The sequence below is a fragment of the Somniosus microcephalus genome, chromosome 10 (assembly GCF_052327205.1).
Source record: "Somniosus microcephalus isolate GS21.2 chromosome 10, FLI_Smic_1.0, whole genome shotgun sequence".
In the NCBI taxonomy this organism is placed as follows: domain Eukaryota; kingdom Metazoa; phylum Chordata; class Chondrichthyes; order Squaliformes; family Somniosidae; genus Somniosus; species Somniosus microcephalus.
The window spans coordinates 102,097,482-102,116,662 of NC_140996.1; the positions used below are offsets into that span (position 1 = coordinate 102,097,482).

The following is a 19,181-nucleotide window of genomic DNA, read 5'->3' on the forward strand; positions in this document are numbered from 1 at the left end:
GAAAGACATATAGGCCTAGAAATGCAATGACGCTGCGCCCGTTTTACAGGTGTAAAATGGGCGCTAAACCAGCCAGTATGGCGGGCACTGTGCGTGCGCACAATCTGAGCCGGAAGTGCATTGGCCCCCATGTTGGTATAGGCATCAAAAGAGGTGTCCAGGGCATGGGCCTGAAACAGGTGGTAGGCCTTTTGCATATGCCAGGTCTATATGTGGCCTAACTTAAGGACCGATGCAGGCCGCCACCAAAATGGTAAGTTCTTAAAAAGTACTTACCTGATTGTGGAGTGGGGAGGTGCAGGACTGCTCCTCCCGACCCTTCATTAAAACCACGGTCAACTGCCGGCCACTACTCGCCCCATCCCTCCGATCACTACCTTGACCCCCCCTCCCAAACTCTTCCCCCCTCCCGGTTTCGCCCAGAAGTCCCCCCTCCCCCAGTCACTCGCTCTCCCGATAGCACTTCCGTCTTGAAAGGCCTACCTGCAGGCCGATGCAGTGGCCCGAAATTCAAATGTTCTTTGCCGGCGAGCTGCCTGGCAGTGCTCAGCAGGCGCCTGCAGCTCACCAGCCTGATGTAAATGAGGCCCGAGGCCCAATATCGGGTGTGCCTCGGGCCTACCCATTCTGGTGCAGGGACCCCTGATCTCTACGGACCACCCCACCACCACCCCCATCGATGGCCCCCTCCAACCCCCGATCTCTCCGCCATCCCTCCTATCGATGTTCCCCGACCCACGATCTCTCCCTCTTCTCCGCTCCCAGCTGCGGCCTGACACCAAACATTCTACCCGTTCGACAGCCAGCCAGCTTCTCAATCTGGTTGGTTGCAGCCAGGAAATGGAGTCCAAAAATGGTAATCATGTCCGAGCATTAAATTTGGCAGGACTTGAGGGAAACCCGTCCTTCTTGGTCTCTCAACCACAAAACTCTCTGTTCATGCACCCCCTTTTGGATTGTATCCTAAATTTAATCTGCCACGTGTCTGCCCATTCCACCAGCCTATCTATGTACTCTTGAAGTCTATCACTATCCTCCTCATTGTTCAATACACTTCCATGTTTTGTGTCATCTGCAAATTTTGAAATTGTGCCCTGTACACCCACATCCAGGTCATTAATATATATCAAGAAAACCAGTGGTCCTAGAACCAAACCCTGGGGAACACCACTGTATACCTTCCTCCAGTCTGAAAAACAACCGTTCACCATTACTCTCGGTTTCCTGTCACTTAGCCAATTTTCTATCCATGCTGCCACTGTCCCTTTTATTCCATGGGCTTAAATTTTGCTGGCAAGCCTATTATGTGGCACCTTGTCGAACGCCTTTTGGAAATCCATGTACACCACGTCAACTGCATTGCCCTCATCAACCCACTCTGTTACCTCATCAAAAAACTCGATCAAGTTGGTTAAACACGATTTGCCTTTAACAAATCTGTGCTGACTTTCCTTAATTATTCCATACTTGTCCAAGTGACTGTTAATTTTGTCCCTGATTATTGTTTCTAAAAGCTTCCCCACTACTGAGGTTAAACTGACTGGTCTGTAGTTGCTGGGTTTATCTTTACACCCTTTTTTCAACAATGGTGTAACATTTGCAATTCTCCAGTCCTCTGGCATCACCCCCGTTTCTAAGGAGGATTGGAAGATTGTGGCCAGTACCTCCCCGATTTCTTACTTCACTTCCCTCAGCGTCCTAGGATGCATCCCATCTGGTCCTGGTGGTTTATCTACTTTAAGTACAGCCAGCCTTTCTAGTACCTCTTTATCAATTTTTATCCCAGCCATTATTTCCTCTACCTCCTCCTTCACTATGTCTATGGCAGCATTTTCTTCCTTGGTGAAGACTAATGCAACGTACTCATTTAGCACCTCTGCCTGAATGTATTCATATTTTTTTAATAATATTCTCTGAGCTGTTGCGACAGTCGTCCAACAAGAGAAGGACAGGGCCATAGCAAATGGCTTGGTACAGGGCAGGATTAGGGCAGATATAGGTGTTGCAGGTGTGTGTGTAAGCTTCATCCCTGAAATCAACAGGTGAGAGGTGCACTAAGACTCAGCACTTGGCTGCATGAGCCAAACACTATGTAAGTGAGGGTTTGCAAGATAAGCATCGGAGAAGGTGTTTTGAAAGGGAAGTGATATATACTTGAAAAGGAAAAACATTCAGGGCTTTGGGAGAAGAGTGGGGGAGTGGGACTAATTTGATAGCTCTTTCAAAGAGCCGGCACAGATACAGTGGGCTGAATGGCCTCCTTCTGTGCTGCAAGGTTCTATTATTCTATGACCTGTGTATCTTTTTAAGAAAAACTTGTTTATGAGCAGCGATTGAGATGGACACAGGCATAATAACCGCTGCAGGCTCTGCAATTTAAAAAGTACCTACTTGGACCACCAAGGCTGCCGCGATCCCGCACGATCAGCCCGGCACTAAAGCCGGGCAGGAAACCGCGAAAAAAACTAGAACAGGAAAGTTAATTTTTTTTTCCACTTACCTTGGCCACCTCGCTTTTAATCATCGCCCCCGAAGCAGCCGGCCACCCGATGCACGCCTCCTGCAGCTGTCGGTATTTTCGACCGGCACTGTTGCAGGGGGCAGATGCCAATTTCAGGTCCGGGGCGCTACTCGGGCGATGATGTCATGATCTCCGGACGAAGGAGATCGGGCCGCAACACCGTAGCAGCGCCGCAAAACTCCTGCTGAATATGGCGGGAGTCGATGTCAGCACCATGCCTGGTTACGAAGCCATGAGCGCCAACGGGAGGTGCAAAGGCACCCAATGTCGCCCCCAGTGGGAGAGAAATGGAGACAGCTACAAGAAGAGAGATACACATTTTAAAATGAGTTCACAGAGGCCCTATTCTGGGAGATGAGCTGGAGAGATAAAAAGGATTAGCGACTCAGTTGTGATGGGGCGAAAGAGAAAGTCTGTTAGATGAAAGTGGAAAATAAATGCTGTGAGGAGCTTGGATAGAGAGCTAGAGAGAGCATTGGCCCTTTTATAGGAACATAGGAATAGGAGTAGGCCATTTAGCCCGCCATTCAATCAGATCATGGCTGATCTGCGACCTGACTCCCGATCCCTTAAAACCTTTGGTTAACAAAAATCTATCAATCTCAGATTTAAAATTAACAATTGATTTAGCATCAATTGCCATTTGCAGAAGAGAGTTCCAAACCTCTATCACCCTTTGTGTGTAGAAGTATTTCCTAACTTCACTCCTGAAAGACCTGGCTCTAATTTTTAGACTATGCCCCCTAGCCCTCGACTCCCCAACCAGTAGAAATAGTTTCTCTCTCTCTACCCTATCAGTTCCCCTTAATATCGTGAAAACTTTGGTCAAATCACCCCATAACTTTGTAAATTCCAGAGAATACAACCCTAGTTTGTGTAATCTCTCGTAATCAAACCCATAGGCCTAGAAATTCAGTGGGCTGCGCCAACAGTTAGCGCCCAAAGAGGGCACTCAGTGGCTTTAGTGCCACTGGCCACACCTACCGCGATATTTAGCGGGGCGCTAATGGCGGCGTTAGCCTGTAGCGCTGCGCCGCCACCGATGACGTCATCGGTGTGCGCAGCGCCCCGCTCCCGCCCCGATCACCATATTTGGTCGCGCCCGCCTCTTTAACGCCGGTCGCAAATCGCGACCGGTTCACAGGGCCTACCTGTGGCGGTAGTGGCGCAAATTAAGGTGGAGGTGCGGGGCGGCCGCTTTTTCGGCGGCCGCCTGCCAGCACCTCCGTCCCCGGCCTCCTAAACCGCACCCCCCCCCCCCCCCGCGCCATTGCCGGCTGTTTCCCGAGAGCCCGGCACTTCTCCTTGGTGCCGGGCTCATTTGCCGGCACTCGCGAGCGTGGATCGCACTGTTGCAGGCACCTCCCCCTTAACAGTGGGAGGAAGGCCTGCAGTACCGCAGCGTGCCGTGCTGCAGCGTGTGGTGCTGCGGCACGTTGCGCTGTGATAATCAGTTTCAGCGCCCCAAGCGGGACGCGGGGAACCTCGAGTAGCGGCCCGCTTCCGTTTGGGGCGCTGAAACTGAATATCGGGATGGCGCTAGTGGCTCCGCTCGCAGCGGTAATTCCGGCGCCCAGGCGAGCTTGGCGCCCCAAACGGGGCCCAACTGAATTTCTAGGCCACAGTCTCCAGGTATCATTCTGGTAAAACTACGCTGCACTCCCTGCACGGCCCCAATCAAAGTCCCAAATGACATCCTCTGCAATTGTGACCATGGTGCACTATCCCTCCTCATCTTCTTGACCTCTCTGCAGCCTTTGAAATGGTTGACCACATTATCTTCCTCCAACGCCTCTCCTCCATCATCCAGCTGAGTGGGACAGTCCTCACCTGGTTCCACTCTTACCTTTCCAGTTTTAGTCAGCGAATCTCAAGGAATTGTTTCTCTTACCATCCCCATCCTTTTGGTTACCTCTGGAATTCCCCAAAGATCTGTCGTTAGCCCCCTCCTATTTCTCATCAACATGCTTCCCCTTGGAAACATCGGGCCCGATGTTTACGGGGAGGCGAGGAGGGTGTGGGGGAGGAGGAGTTCTGGACGGGAAACCTGGAAGTACGGGCTTCCCGGACGTCCTACAGAAATTAACTGGAGGACATATTTTACATTTTTTACCAGGTTTCCCGCCCAACAGCCAGTCTGTTGGGTGGGAAAACCTGCGGCACAAGGCCACAGCGTAAGATGTTCTGATTGTCTGACAGTTTATAGAATTCAGACGCGTGGAACAGACAACACAAAACCCAATGAACCTGTGAAATTTCTTTTACTTAAAAATCAGCAAGAGGTTACAAGTAATTAGCAGAATACAAACTGTACTCAATTCATGTACTTATTACAAGCAAGCATCTAAAATCATTTACTTTAAGCTCAGGTGATTATAAGCAAAACCACATACATACTATCACCAGATGAGAGGTCAATTCAATGATGACTGGCAACTGACCAGGTCACCATCGACTATAGCCCAGAATGTCAGTGTCCAATAACACTTATACCCCAAAACTTGGCAACTCGCCCACAGCATTCATGTTTTCCTCTCTCTCTTCCTATCTGTTTTGACGCTTACTTAACCAAGGCCAGACATCTAAGGATTGGAGAGAGTCATTGTTTTTCACATCTGCAGGGTTGTTGACTCATGGTTCTCACAGAATTTTCAAGATCTTATCTTTTGAAGGAAAAGTACCAACACATCACTTATTTTACAAATGTTTTTAGCCAAGCAGTCACTCGCTCTCAAAGCTTGTTGGTACATTTGGTCACTTTTAGATTCAGTCAAATGGAGATTCAGTCAAGTTTACCATGACAGTGTTACAACAGCCAAGGAGCAGGTAGGGAGGGATAGAGAGATCGCTGGGAGTGGGTATTGTGGTTAGGCGGCGGGGGAGACAGTGGTCGGTGGGAGAGCTCATGGTCGAGGGGAAGATATTGTAGCCAGGGGAAGGATCGTAGGGAGGGGGAGAGAGCGTGGAGGTGGGGGGAGATCGGGGGAGTCTGTGATTGCTGGGAGGGAAGCAGGTAAGCTTGTTTAGCCTAGAGGAAACACGCCTGCTGCTCCTGGCTTACAAGCAGCATTGTAAATGCATTTACCTTATGAATCGGGCCAAAATGGGTTAAAAATAAAAAGCATGTAAAAATGGAGGCACGCAGCCTCCTTAAAATTTTTCACTGACCAACCCACCTCCTCAGAGTGGCTTGGTCGCCCGCCCCCAACCTGCCTCCGTAAAACTCAAAGCGGGCGGTCTTGTTTGAAATTGTTCTAATTTTAACTTCTCACTCAACCCAAACCCACCCGCTCTTGGGAGTTAAAATTACCCCCATCATCTGATGACATGACATCAGGTTCCACATGTACGCTGACAACATCCAGCTCTACCTCTCCATCATCTCAATTGACGTCTCCACTACCTTTAAATTGTCCAACTGCTTGTCCGACATCCATCCTGGATCAACCGCAATTTCCTCCAGTTAAAAATTGGGTAAACTAAAGCTATCGCCTTCGGCCCCCACCACAAATACCATACCCTAGCCATCAATTTCATCCCCCTCCACAGCCCTCAAACCAAGGTGAGTTTCTGGCCCTGTATCCTCTCCTACCATAAAGAATGCCTCCTTCCACAACTGTAACATCACCTATCACCACTCCTGCCTCAGTTCCTCTTCTATCCAGACCCTCATTCATGCCTTTGTCATTACCAGACTCGACTATTCTTATGCTCTCCTGGCCGGCCTCCCATCCTCCACCCTCTATAAGGCAGATAATATGCTACCTGTATCCTATCATGCACCAACTTCCCGCTCACCCATCATCCCATGTGCTCGCTGACCAACATTGGTTCTTGGCCATCCAATGCCTCAAAATTAAAATTCTCATCCTGTTCTTTAAATCCCTTCAAGGCCTCTCCCCTCCCAATCTCTGTAACCATCTCCATCCCTATAATTCTCCAAGGGTTCTTCGCTCCTCCAACCCTGGCCTCCTGTGCACCCCCCCCACCCACTACCCTTGCCCTACTATTGACGGTCGTGCCTTCAGCCATCTAGTTCATAAACTCTGGAATTCCCTCCCTAAACATCTCCGCCTATCTAGCTCCCACTCCTCCTTTAAGACTGTCTTTAAAACCCACTTCTTCAACCAAGATTTTAGTCACCTTTCCTCATATCTCCTTTGGCTCAGTGTTGATATTTATCTGATTACACTCCTGTGAAGCGCCTTGGGACTTTTTTTTCTGCATTAAAGGCGATATAAATGTAAGTTAATTATTATTTTCTCGAGGTCACTCTCTGCTCTGAGGGACAACTTAATGAAAATCTGTCCTCATTAGAATTGCTTCCAGATGAACCCTGTTGTGCAGCCCAATATATCACAAAAAATCAAACACGTGAAGTTTGACTTTTTTTTAAAGCTATTTTACAAAGATTATATACAATGGTACTGCATTTTAGGGGATGTAGGTGTGTGAGACTTATTTTCCTGAAGCTGGCACATGAGAATGTGTATAAATTGCCAGGAAAATGTGGCATAGATCTAATTCATTCAATTCTATTTTTTAAAAATTAAGACAGCTTTTTACAACATAACAAGACAATTTTAGATTTAACAATAAATAAATTAGATAAATGTGAAGAACGGCCTCTAACTAGTAAACGTCATGAATCTTCATAATAAAGCTGAAAAAATGTGCGTCTCAATGTTTTAGTGTCACAGACCATATTAAAGTATCACTGTTTTAGGAAAATAACAACTTGTATTTATATAGTGCCTTTAACGTAATTAAATGTGCCAAGGCCCTCAAATAAGAGCCAAAGAAAGATATTAGAAACAGGCCTTTTGGCCCAGCTGGCCTATGCAGGTGTTTATGCTCCACACGCATCTCCTCCCACTCTACTTCATCTAATCCTATCAGAATACTCTTCTATTCCTTAGTTACAGAGATAGGGATGGGGCAAGGCCACTGAAAGTGAACATGGAATGGAGAGTGGTGACGATGAGAAGTACATGACAGGAGGGAGACTGGCAAAAATGTTATGCTCTAGAATGTAGCATGACAGTAACGAGAACAAGAAGAGCAGGAAGAGACTTTGCAAAGTGTTATATTACGTTTATTACCTTTAGGATGGTGTGGTTATGTTTGAGAATTCCACATCAGTAAAATATAAATGGTCAGGAACGAGGTGTATGAGTTCAAAAGCACTGTTGGCAGAAGAATAATCTATCCAAAAGCACATGTGCACAGGTTTCCAGTTCACTTTCACAGTATATGTCTCTATTTAATACTAGCTGGAGTGCCCGGCGGTGCCGAGGCTTTTTTGAGGGCATGTTGTTGTTGGAAGAGAGAGAGAGCGCGACTGGGGGGAAGAGAGAGCGCAACTGGGGGGAAGAGAGAGAGCGACTGGGGGGGAAGAGAGAGAGCGACTGGGGGGAAGAGAGAGAGCGACTGGGGGGGAAGAGAGAGAGCGACTGGGGGGGAAGAGAGAGCGACTGGGGGGGAAGAGAGAGAGCGACGGGGAGGAAGAGAGAGAGCGACTGGGGGGGAAGAGAGAGAGCGACTGGGGGGCAAGAGAGAGAGCGACTGGGGGGCAAGAGAGAGAGCGACTGGGGGGCAAGAGAGAGAGCGACTGGGGGGCAAGAGAGAGAGCGACTGGGGGGCAAGAGAGAGAGCGACTGGGGGGCAAGAGAGAGAGCGACTGGGGGGCAAGAGAGAGAGCGACTGGGGGGCAAGAGAGAGAGCGACTGGGGGGCAAGAGAGAGAGCGACTGGGGGGCAAGAGAGAGAGCGACTGGGGGGCAAGAGAGAGAGCGACTGGGGGGCAAGAGAGAGAGCGACTGGGGGGCAAGAGAGAGAGCGACTGGGGGGCAAGAGAGAGAGCGACTGGGGGGCAAGAGAGAGAGCGACTGGGGGGCAAGAGAGAGAGCGACTGGGGGGCAAGAGAGAGAGCGACTGGGGGGGCAAGAGAGAGAGCGACTGGGGGGGAAGAGAGAGAGCGACTGGGGGGGAAGAGAGAGAGCGACTGGGGGGGAAGAGAGAGAGCGACGGGGGGAAGAGAGAGAACGACTGGGGGGAAGAGAGAGCGCGACTGGGGGGAAGAGAGAGAGCGACTGGGGGGAAGAGAGAGCGTGACTGGGGAAGAGAGAGAGCGACTGGGGAAGAGAGAGAGCGACTGGGGAAGAGAGAGAGCGACTGGGGGGGAAGAGAGAGAGCGACTGGGGGGGAAGAGAGAGAGCGACTGGGGGGGAAGAGAGAGAGCGACTGGGGGGGACGAGAGAGCGACTGGGGGGGACGAGAGAGAGCGACTGGGGGGGACGAGAGAGAGCGACTGGGGGGGGACGAGAGAGAGCGACTGGGGGGGAAGAGAGAGCGACTGGGGGGGGAAGAGAGAGAGCGACTGGGGGGGAAGAGAGAGAGCGACTGGGGGGGACGAGAGAGAGCGACTGGGGGGGACGAGAGAGAGCGACTGGGGGGGGACGAGAGAGAGCGACTGGGGGGGAAGAGAGAGCGACTGGGGGGGGGAAGAGAGAGAGCGACTGGGGGGGAAGAGAGAGAGCGACTGAGGGGAAGAGAGAGAGCGACTGGGGGGAAGAGAGAGAGCGACTGGGGGGAAGAGAGAGAGCGACTGGGGGGGAAGAGAGAGCGACTGGGGGGAAGGTGGGGGGAAGAGGGGGGGAAGGGGAGCGGAGGGGAGAAGGGAGAGGGGGGAGTCCCCGAGCCCCGCCCCCTGATGTCCCCGAGCCCCGCCCCCTGATGTCCCCGAGCCCCGCCCCCTGATGTCCCCGAGCCCCGCCCCCTGATGTCCCCGAGCCCCGCCCCCTGATGTCCCCGAGCCCCGCCCCCTGATGTCCCCGAGCCCCGCCCCCTGATGTCCCCGAGCCCCGCCCCCTGATGTCCCCGAGCCCCGCCCCCTGATGTCCCCGAGCCCCGCCCCCTGATGTCCCCGAGCCCCGCCCCTGATGTCCCCGAGCCCCGCCCCCTGATGTCCCCGAGCCCCGCCCCCGATGTCCCGAGCCCCGCCCCCGATGTCCCGAGCCCCGCCCCCCCGATGTCCCGAGCCCCGCCCCCCCGATGTCCCGAGCCCCGCCCCCCCGATGTCCCGAGCCCCGCCCCCCCGATGTCCCGAGCCCCGCCCCCCCGATGTCCCGAGCCCCGCCCCCCCGATGTCCCGAGCCCCGCCCCCCCGATGTCCCGAGCCCCGCCCCCCCGATGTCCCGAGCCCCGCCCCCCCCGATGTCCCGAGCCCCGCCCCCCCGATGTCCCGAGCCCCGCCCCCCGATGTCCCGAGCCCCGCCCCCCCGATGTCCCGAGCCCCGCCCCCCCGATCTCCCGAGCCCCGCCCCCCCGATGTCCCGAGCCCCGCCCCCCCGATGTCCCGAGCCCCGCCCCCCCGATGTCCCGAGCCCCGCCCCCCCGATGTCCCGAGCCCCGCCCCCCCGATGTCCCGAGCCCCGCCCCCCCGATGTCCCGAGCCCCGCCCCCCGATCTCCCGAGCCCCGCCCCCCCGATGTCCCGAGCCCCGCCCCCGATCTCCCGAGCCCCCCCCCACCCCCGCGAAATTCCCGAGGCACCCCCGATCTCCCGAGGCCCCGCCACCCCGATGTCCCGCCCCGCGATCTCCCGATGTCCCGATCTCCCGATGTCCCGCCCCGCGATCTCCCGCCCCCCGATGTCACGAGCCCCGCAGGGAAGAGGGGGGGGGCAGGGAGAGAGGCGGGGGAGGGAGGGAGAGGGAAGGAGGAAGAAACCGGGCAGCCCAGACTAAGATGGCGCTGTTCGGGCCCACTTTGAAGTTCCGCCATGATCAAAGATGGCGTCACGAGGAAATTGTTGTGCCGCCAGGATCAAATATGGCGCGGTGGTGTCGCTGCATTGAACTGCTGCCAGGATGAAAGATGGCCGGGCCCAGTTGCCAGGGTAACCCTCCTCCCCTCCCGATCTCCACAGCCGGTTGCCGGGCTAACCCTTGAGAGGGCGGGGGAGAGGGGATAGGGGGCGGGGGCAGAAAGAAAAAAAAGCTGTCTGCCAGCCTTCAGGGCGGGTGCGGCCAGCCTTGAAGGCCCGTGAAGAAGCCGGCGGCCATTTTCTCATGTCGGTTGGAAGCACGGAAAAAAAAAAATTCTTAATAAAAACTGCAAAATTTCTTTACTTTTTAAAAAAAAAAGTAGCTGCAAGGTACAAAATCGGAAATCTTCTAACTTTATATGTTCTTTCGTGAAAAACTTTCGGCTTTTGTATATCTTCTAACTTTATATCTTCTTTCCTTAAAAAACTTTCGCCTTTTGAAAACCGAAAGTTTTTTAAGGAAAGAAGATATAAAGTTAGAAGATATAAAAACGGAATTATTTATTCTCTATCTCTTCACTTACGTTGCAATAGTTGCTGCAGTCACTCCAGTGCTCGCGAAGACTAAAGTAACTTTTATTTATTCTGCCATAGGATTGGTCAACCATCACGTGATGGGGGAGACCGAAGTTGGGGGGGTGAGGGGTGGGAGGAGGTTGCCACAAAATAATTGCCTAGGGTCCAGCATGGCTGGCAAAAGACGCCCAGGCTTAGAGGCCTACCTGCAAAAACGGGGAAAGGTAGGAAAATTAATGAGATTAGATAAAAGATTTAGAAAGTAATTAACTTTCTTTTAAATCAATTTCTGAAAGTAATTAACTTTTTTTTAAAAGAATTTCTGTTTTAAAAGGAACTTTTTTTTTTAAAGACGCAGAAAGCGGGAAAAAAGAAAGGAAAAGTTTGGAATCAAGATGGTGGCGACTCACCTCGGTTCAGAACGATAAGGCCCGCCCACACACGCACCGATTGGTGGACCGTCAGGTCACCGAAGCGTAGGATTGGTCAATCGTTCCGTCACTCGACCGTAGGAGGGCCCGGCCGCACGCGCCAGCAACCCGCCGTACGATTGGTCGACCTCGACGTCACTCGATGCTAATGAGCGGAATGTTGAACGTTTTTTGGATACCGCGGGCGCAATTTTTGTCGGGCCGAAACGTAAATACGCTTAGGACGGTTCTGGAATCGTCAGCTTTCTTTCGACGTAACGCACGTGTAGGTACGCTCTATAACTTTCGAGTTAATTCAAGACAGAAAGACAGACAGACGGAATGACAGACAGAAGTATCCTTTTATTTATATATATATAGATAGATGTTAGAAAATTTAGTTGCTGGCTGTGTGGGATTTCTCATTATAATATGCTGTGGTAACATTCTAATTAACTGCCCAGTTATATTGAGGTGATGTTATTCTCTTGTTAAATGCTTTTCAATATCTTTATTCTCAGAACAACTATTGACAGCACCACTGATGCGATAGCTGCTTTAACAGTGAGTGCTGTGCCGTGATCAAGGAACATTGTATTTTGGTTGTTGCTTAGAATTTCTCTTGCCTGGGATCTTTATCTTAACTCTGCCCCCTTAACATAATAATGAAGGGGAATAATGATCTCAACATGCTGTTAAATAGCTGCATTGTTTACTCATTTATGTAATTACGGAAATGTGTGCTTTTTGAATTTTAAGATTGATTAATAAAATAAGATGTTGTTTATTATCAGACATTCAACTTCCTGTTTAATCAAGTAAAGTAATGCCGGCTACCTTAAGGTAGCCACTGCCTCCTCGGGTTTAATGAATATGACAGCTGCATCTGTCTGAAACAGATAATGATATAGTTGTAGTGAGGACACTATTGGATTTTTTCCTTTACACACAGTTAAATTTAGTAGCTTTATTGCAACTTGCCACCTAACTGGATTAGAGCCAGGCTCACAATTTTCCATGCATACTTGAGTGCTGATATACGACAGCAGTTACAAAATGTACCCTCTTTGGAATCATCTTTTTACATGTAGACACTTCTGTAATAGCTTAACAACTAACACAAATGCTTTTCCTCTTCTGAGCAAAACAAAGCAGATATAAAAACAAGTCTGTGCTGTCTGCAGTATTTATGACTGTAGAAATGTAAAGACTGCTTCAAGGCAACAATAGGCTCTGACAGAGAATAAATCTATGTAAGTTCAGTTTAGCAAATTTTTATCTGTTGTGGCTAAACACCGTCAGAAAAATAAAATAACAATAAGCTAGAATATTAAGACAGAAGGCAAAAGTGCATGATGTCTTTGATTGATTTGTTCCATTCCAAAATGCGAGTAGAATTTATCAGTATGTAAACAAAATATAACAAAGCCAGTTTTAACAATGCAAGAGGTAGAATAGTACAAAGCTATTAGTGCAGTATCAGGTCAATGACCTGGCAATTGTAAACCAAGAACTTTGTTATTTGAACATCTACAGTCAATTGAGCCTAATAAGTGAAAACTGATTTCTAGTGAGTTAAGTATAGAACATCCATTGCCTTTCACTTTATGGATGCAGCAGAAGTGGGAAATTTATGTACGTATAACAACAACAACTTGTATTTATATATAGTGCCTTTACCATAGTAAAATGTCCCAAGGCGCTTCACAGGAGCGTTATAAAATAAAATTTGACACTGATCCACATATTAGGGCAGATGACCAAAAACTTGGTTAAAGAGATAGGTTTTAAGGAGCATCTTAAAGGAGGAAAGAGAGATGGAGAGGTTTAGGGAGGGAATTCCAGAGCTTAGGGCCTTGGCAGCTGAAGGCACAGCAAGAGCAATTAAAATCGGGAATGCTCAACGGGCCAGAATTAGAGGAGTGTAGGAATGTCTAGTTCCTATCCAAAAGACTGAGGTCCACTCAGGCGATCAAATAAACGAGGTTTAATGAAAAGTAACAGAGTTTAACGGATAACTACAGGAGAACATCGAATATAGGTCTAGTCAGTTCGGAGGCTCCACGAGGACTGCTAGGGCGGTCCCGTGGCTGACGTCATCACGTTTTTCCCGCCGGTGGGGGATCACGTGATGAACGGCGTGACGTCATCGCGTTTACCCGCGCTATTAAAGTGATCGCGCTCTGTACATGTAAACAGTGAAAACAAAGATACAGACTCAGGCTGTAGCCAACATATTATTAAAGGGAATTATATACAATTGATTGGAGTCCCTTAGTGGCTCCGTCACAGGAGCACAGATATCTTGGAGGGCTGGAGGAGTTTACAAAGATCGGGAGGAGCGAGGCCATGGAGGGATTTGTAAACAAGGATGAGCATTTTAAAGCCGAGGCATTGCTTAATCAGGAGCCAATGTAGGTCAACGAGCACAGGGGTGATGGGTGAATGGGACTCGGTGTGAGTTAGGACATGGACAGCAGAGTTTTGGATGACCTCAAGTTTACGGAGGGTAGAAAATGGGAGCGGCCAGGAGTGCGTTAGAATAGTCAAGCCTAGAGGTAACAAAGGCATGAATGAGGGTTTCAGCAGCAGATGAGCTGAGGCAGGGGTGGAGACGGGCGATGTTCCGGAGGTGGAAATAGTCGGTCTTAGTGAGGGCGCGGATATGTGGTCTGTAGCTCAATTTGGTGTCAAATATGACACCAACGTTACAAACAGTCTGGTTCAGCCTCAGACAGTTGCTGGGGAGGGGGATGGAGTTGGTGGCTAGGGAACGGAGTTTGTAGCGGGGACCGAAGGCAATGGCTTAGGTCTTCCCAATATTTAATTGGTGGAAATATCTGCTCATCCAGTACTGGATGTCGGACTAGCAGTCTGAAAATTTAGAACAGTGGAGGGGTGGAGAGAAGTGGTAGAGAGGTAGAGCTGGGTGTCGTCAGTGTACATGTGGAAACTGACGCTGTGTTTTCGGATGATGTCGCTAAGGGGCAGCATGCAGATGAGAAATAGGAGGGGGCCAAGGATAGATCCTTGGGGGACACCAGAGGTAACGTTGCGGGAGAGGGAAGAGAAGCCATTGCAGGTGATTCTCTGGCTATGAATAGATAGATAAGAATGGAACCAGGTGAATGCAGTCCCATCCAGCTTGGTGACGGAGGCATTGGAGGAGTATGGTGTGATCAACCATGTCAAAGGCTGCAGACAGGTCGAGAAGGACGAGGTGGGATAGTTTACCACAGTCACAATCACATAGGATGTCATTTGTGACTTTGATAAGAACTGTTTCGGTACTGTGGCAGGGGCGGAAACCGGATTGGAGAGATTCAAACATGGAGTTCTGGGAAAGATGGGTACAGATTTGGGAGGCGACAACACGTTCAACCTTGAGACTCAATCTGCTCAGTTCCCAGTCTGAGTGGGGAATTCCCAAGGTTAAGCATCAACAGGAAGGGCCCGAATGACCTCCGGTGTCTCCTAGCAGTTGGCTACAAGGACGCATTGGCAATGATCAGGGAGCAGACCGTGGGGGTGAAATTTGTTTTTCCGCCTGTTCTACGACCTGCCTGATAGTCAGTTCTATTGAAGTCAGTGAAACTGAATATCGGGTGGGATGTGTAACGGGCGACCGATGCCTGTTTTGCATCCCTGCCCAAGTCCAATTTCACCCTCCCCAGGTGTCCACTGTCTTAGCTGAAAGTGTTAGGCTAAGCAAATAAAGAGAAATGGTATAAATATACAAAAAGAAAGATTACACAAAACAGCGCGTAAATAAAAAAAATTAAAACCTGCCTCATGCAATCTGTTATAAAATAAGATTTACAGCAATCTCATCTGATTAAATGAGATATTGTAGCTGTTATTAGTCAGCATTGGGAATAAAACACACTTTCAAGTTCAGAACCAAGTAGAAAATGCTCCTTTATTGCACCAGACAGAGAATCCATCTACTTGTGGCCAAGCAGAAGGAAAAGAAATTGGAAAAGCAAAATACTGCGGATGCTGGAAATCTGAAATAAAAACACAAATGTTGGAAATACTCAGCAGGTCAGGCAGCATCTGTGGAGAGGGAAACAGTTAACGTTTCAGGTTGATGACCCTTCGTCAGAACTCTGCTTCTCTCCACAGATGCTGCCTGACCTGCTGAGTATTTCCAGCATTTTCTGTTTTTATTTTAGAAAAGAAATTGGAATTGGGGATAGAAAATATAGGAAGAAGAGAAATTCAAAAGAAGAAAGAAAGGAAAAAAGATGAGGGAACAGACTATTTTTGTACTGAGTTAGAATTGGAAGCTTTTGAGAAGTGAATTTCTGGGAAATATCACACTTGTTACTGGTATGACTTTTTTTATACCAAAGCGCAAACCTTTTAAACATTTAGGCCTAGAAATTCAGTTGTTTGCGGCAGCCACTAGCGCCTTAGGAGGAGGAGAAGTGGGGCGCTAAGCGGCTAGCGCCCGGGCGCGGCACGATCTGCACCTCTCGCGAACTTCAGTTAAGATGTAGCGGCGGTGCAAAACCTTTGCGCACGCTCAGCTGCGTGTGCAGATCCTGACGTCATTTCATGGTGCAACGCCCTTTGTGCGCCCCGAACCGGAAATTCAGTGGCGCCGGCCTATTGTGCGCCTGGCGCCCCCAGCGACTGGTAGAGGGGCACGGTTCCCAGTCGCTGCGGGGCACAGGGGGCGCTAATTAAAGGGGACTCCTCCTGCAGTATAAATGGCAGCCATTTTGCACCACTCCTTCTTTGTGAGAGACGGATCTTTGGAGAGAGACAAAGGTAGAGAGCTTTCTGGTTTGGCTCAACACTCGCACAGGTACTTGTGGCTTCAGGCCACAGCTTTGCACTTGTCTTTAACTTCAGTGTCATAGCATTGATTGGAAACATAATGGGGGCTGCAATGGGTGGAAACATTGGGCTTCTCCATTGCATTCAAAGGGCTCAGAGACGCCGTGAGTGAGTGCCAGTCATGGCCAGACGGAGAAGGGCCAACAGGCGTCGGCAAAGGAGGCCTTACCCACCCAGGATATAGCGCCAGCAGTTCTCATATCTGAACATGTCTGAGGAGCAGTGTGTTCGGAGGCTGCGATTCAGAAGGGCGGTGGTCACAGATCTGCCACCTGCTTCGCGGAGATCTGCAGCCACAGCTGAGGAGCAGGACGTCTCTATCGGTGGCAGTGAAGGTGACGGTGGCTCTCAACTTCTATGCCACCGGCTCCTTCCAATCCGCTACTGGGGACATTTCCAACATCTCCCAGTTTGCGGTACATTGCTGCATCCGCCAGGTGACCAATGCCCTTTTCAGAAGGAGACATCAGTTCATCTCCTTCCCCATGACCGTTGACAAGCAGCAAGAGCGTGCAATGGGCTTTGCAGAATTAGCGGGCTTCCCCATGGTGCAGGGCGCCATTGACTGCACACATGTGGCTTTGCAGGCACCTCTAGAGAATGCCGAGGATTACTGCAACCGGAAGGGCTACCATTCGCTCAACGTGCAGTTGGTGTGTGACCACAGGCAGCTCATCCTAGCTGCCAATGCCCGCTTTCCAGGCAGCAGCCACGATGCCTTCATCCTGCGCCAGACTTCTGTGGCAGACACGTTCGAGGCCCAGCCTCACCCACGAGGATGGCTTCTCGGGGACAAAGGCTATCCTTTGTGCACCTGGCTGATGACCCCGCTCCGTGCACCCAGCACCCCTGCTGAAGAGGGATACGATGACAGCCATCAAACAACCAGGAACATCATTGAGCAAACAATCGGCGTGCTGAAGCAACGGTTCCGCTGTCTGGATCGTTCCGGGGGAGCCCTACAGTACTCGCCTGAGCGAGTCTCCCATTTCGTTGTTGTGTGCTGCATGCTGCACAACCTGGCTATCTGCAGGACTCAGCCAATGCCAGCAGACATTGGAGGACCACCAGAGGAGGAGGAGGAGGAGGACTAGCACAGGAGGGAGGCAGAAAGTGCAAGGGCCACCCGTCGGCGGCTTATTGCAAGTCGGTTCTAGGCCCCCTCTCAGGGAATGGCTTGTGCCAATGGCAGAAGATGAATGTAGCCGCTCCACAAGCCCTCAGCCGAGCAGGGCAACCAGGACTTCCAAAAGAAAGAATGGACAGTGCGATTTAAGACATTTTTTTACTGTGATACCTCTGTGCCCTTCCCACATGACAAACTAATGGAGAGAAACCCCCCCCCCCCCCCCCCAAAAACACAAATACACTAGTCTCGGCCTTTACAAGTAAAACAAATATACCAGTCTCGGCCTTTAAATATGAGACAAATACAGCAGTCTCGGCCTTTATATATGAAAACAAATACACCAGTCTCGGCCTTTAAATATGAAATAAATACACCAGTCTCGGCCTTTAAATATGAAACAAATACACCAGTCTCGGCCATTATTATATATAAAACAAAACATTTGGCCACACCTTCTACTTTTTCCCCTGCGAGGGTGATCCGTTTCGCTTCCGTGACTGGCCCCTACCCGCCCTGCAGCTCCTCCTCAATGGGACCCCAGTGGCTGCAGCAAGGCTGGGGGAAGGCTGCTGAGGGTGAGATGGTGAGACGGCAGATGTCCTTGGGGGTCGGCCTGGACCAGCTTTGGGCCTGGAGGGGCTGGCTGCTGACTGCTCCAACTCTGCTTGGGCGGCAGCAGTCTGTCCAACAGCTGGTGGCAGCTGCAATGGAGGAGAGACAGTGTTGGCTGCAGGAATGCTGCCAACCTGACAGATCACAGGCACTCCCTGGTCGGCTGATACATTGGCACGTGCACGGGCCAGCACTGCAGCATGCGCAGCAATCTGCTGAGGCACAGACCGCTGGGCTGCTGCGGCACAGCGAGTGCCCCGGCGATGCCTGGCCGATCCAGCGAGTGTGGCAGCAGTTAGTGCCCGTGTGGCCCTGGTCTGTGTCTGCATGACAGCAGCCAGTGAATGCACGGCACGACTGAGCACTTGGCTAGAAGCCACCTGTGAAGCAGCGAAGTCCTGCTGACTCCTAGCCTGTGCTGCCGCGACGTCCTGCAGACTCCTGGCCTGTGCTGCCCTGAATTCCTGCACACTCCTTGCCAGTGACTCTATGGAGTCAGGCATCCTTGCCACTGCAGCCATGAGCTCAGTGTGCCTGCGCTCAGCCTAGGCACCCATTTCCGCTAGGAGCTGCACCTCCTCTGCGCTCACCGTAGCAGGACTGAAGGCCGCACTCACCCTCTGGGGAGAAGGCCGCCGAGCTTCCCCACCCCTCCCGCGTTGCTGCAGCCCGCTGGTCCCTGGAGCTTCACTATCCTCCGACCCTTCCCCCCTGCTCCCCTCCAGGGAAGACGTGTCACCATCATGGCCATGGGCTGCCTCAGCTGAGGGTGTCCCTGATGGGCTGGCTTCCTCTTCCTCCTCCTCTATGTCTGACTTGGACACAGTGCCAGCTTGAGGGGCCGTCTCCTCACCTGGCGAGTCACCATCTGAAAGCAGGGAGGCACAAGAGTTGCTTTAGAGTGAGGACGGCGGCAGCGAGGGAGGCATGAGTGCTGCAATGCACTGCATTGGTTTGATAGTGGCAAAGGATGCTGGTGTAAGGCGCAAGTGGAAAGGGAGAGGTCAAAAAGGTGATGACCTTACCATTGGTGCCCAGAACAGGGTCAGCATCTCCAGTGGCGACGGGGCCACTCAGCCGGCCTGCCATGATCCGCTCCACTCGCTGCTCGAGGTCGCTCAGCTGTTTCAGGTCAGGACGGCCTCCCCCGGTCTGTCGCTGCTGTCTTCTGTTATGCGCCAGCTTGGCCTGCAAGAGAAAGGACAGCCTCTAAGTAGCGTCAAGCTCTGATCTTGCCCGCACTGCCTCCCATGGTCGATTAGCCCTGACAGTGTCAAGCTCTGATCTTGCCCGCACTGCCTCCCATGGTCGAATAGCCCTGA

General features: G+C 51.1%; 1 protein-coding gene across 7 annotated transcripts in view; it reads left to right on the plus strand.

Annotated features, from left to right (window-relative positions):
• Nucleotides 1-19,181, plus strand: part of pcdh17 (protocadherin 17) — a 154,200-nt gene that overhangs the window by 22,046 nt on the left and 112,973 nt on the right. Inside the window, exon 4 of one of the 7 annotated variants that reach the window (XM_085998654.1) lies at nucleotides 11,216-11,788. The exons of 4 other annotated variants lie outside the window; for them this stretch is intronic. In XM_085998654.1, coding sequence (XP_085854780.1) covers nucleotides 11,216-11,343 — 128 coding nt within the window. In that variant the 3' untranslated portion in view covers nucleotides 11,344-11,788. 2 more of the 7 variants (XM_085998658.1, XM_085998657.1) reach the window with 2 other exon arrangements.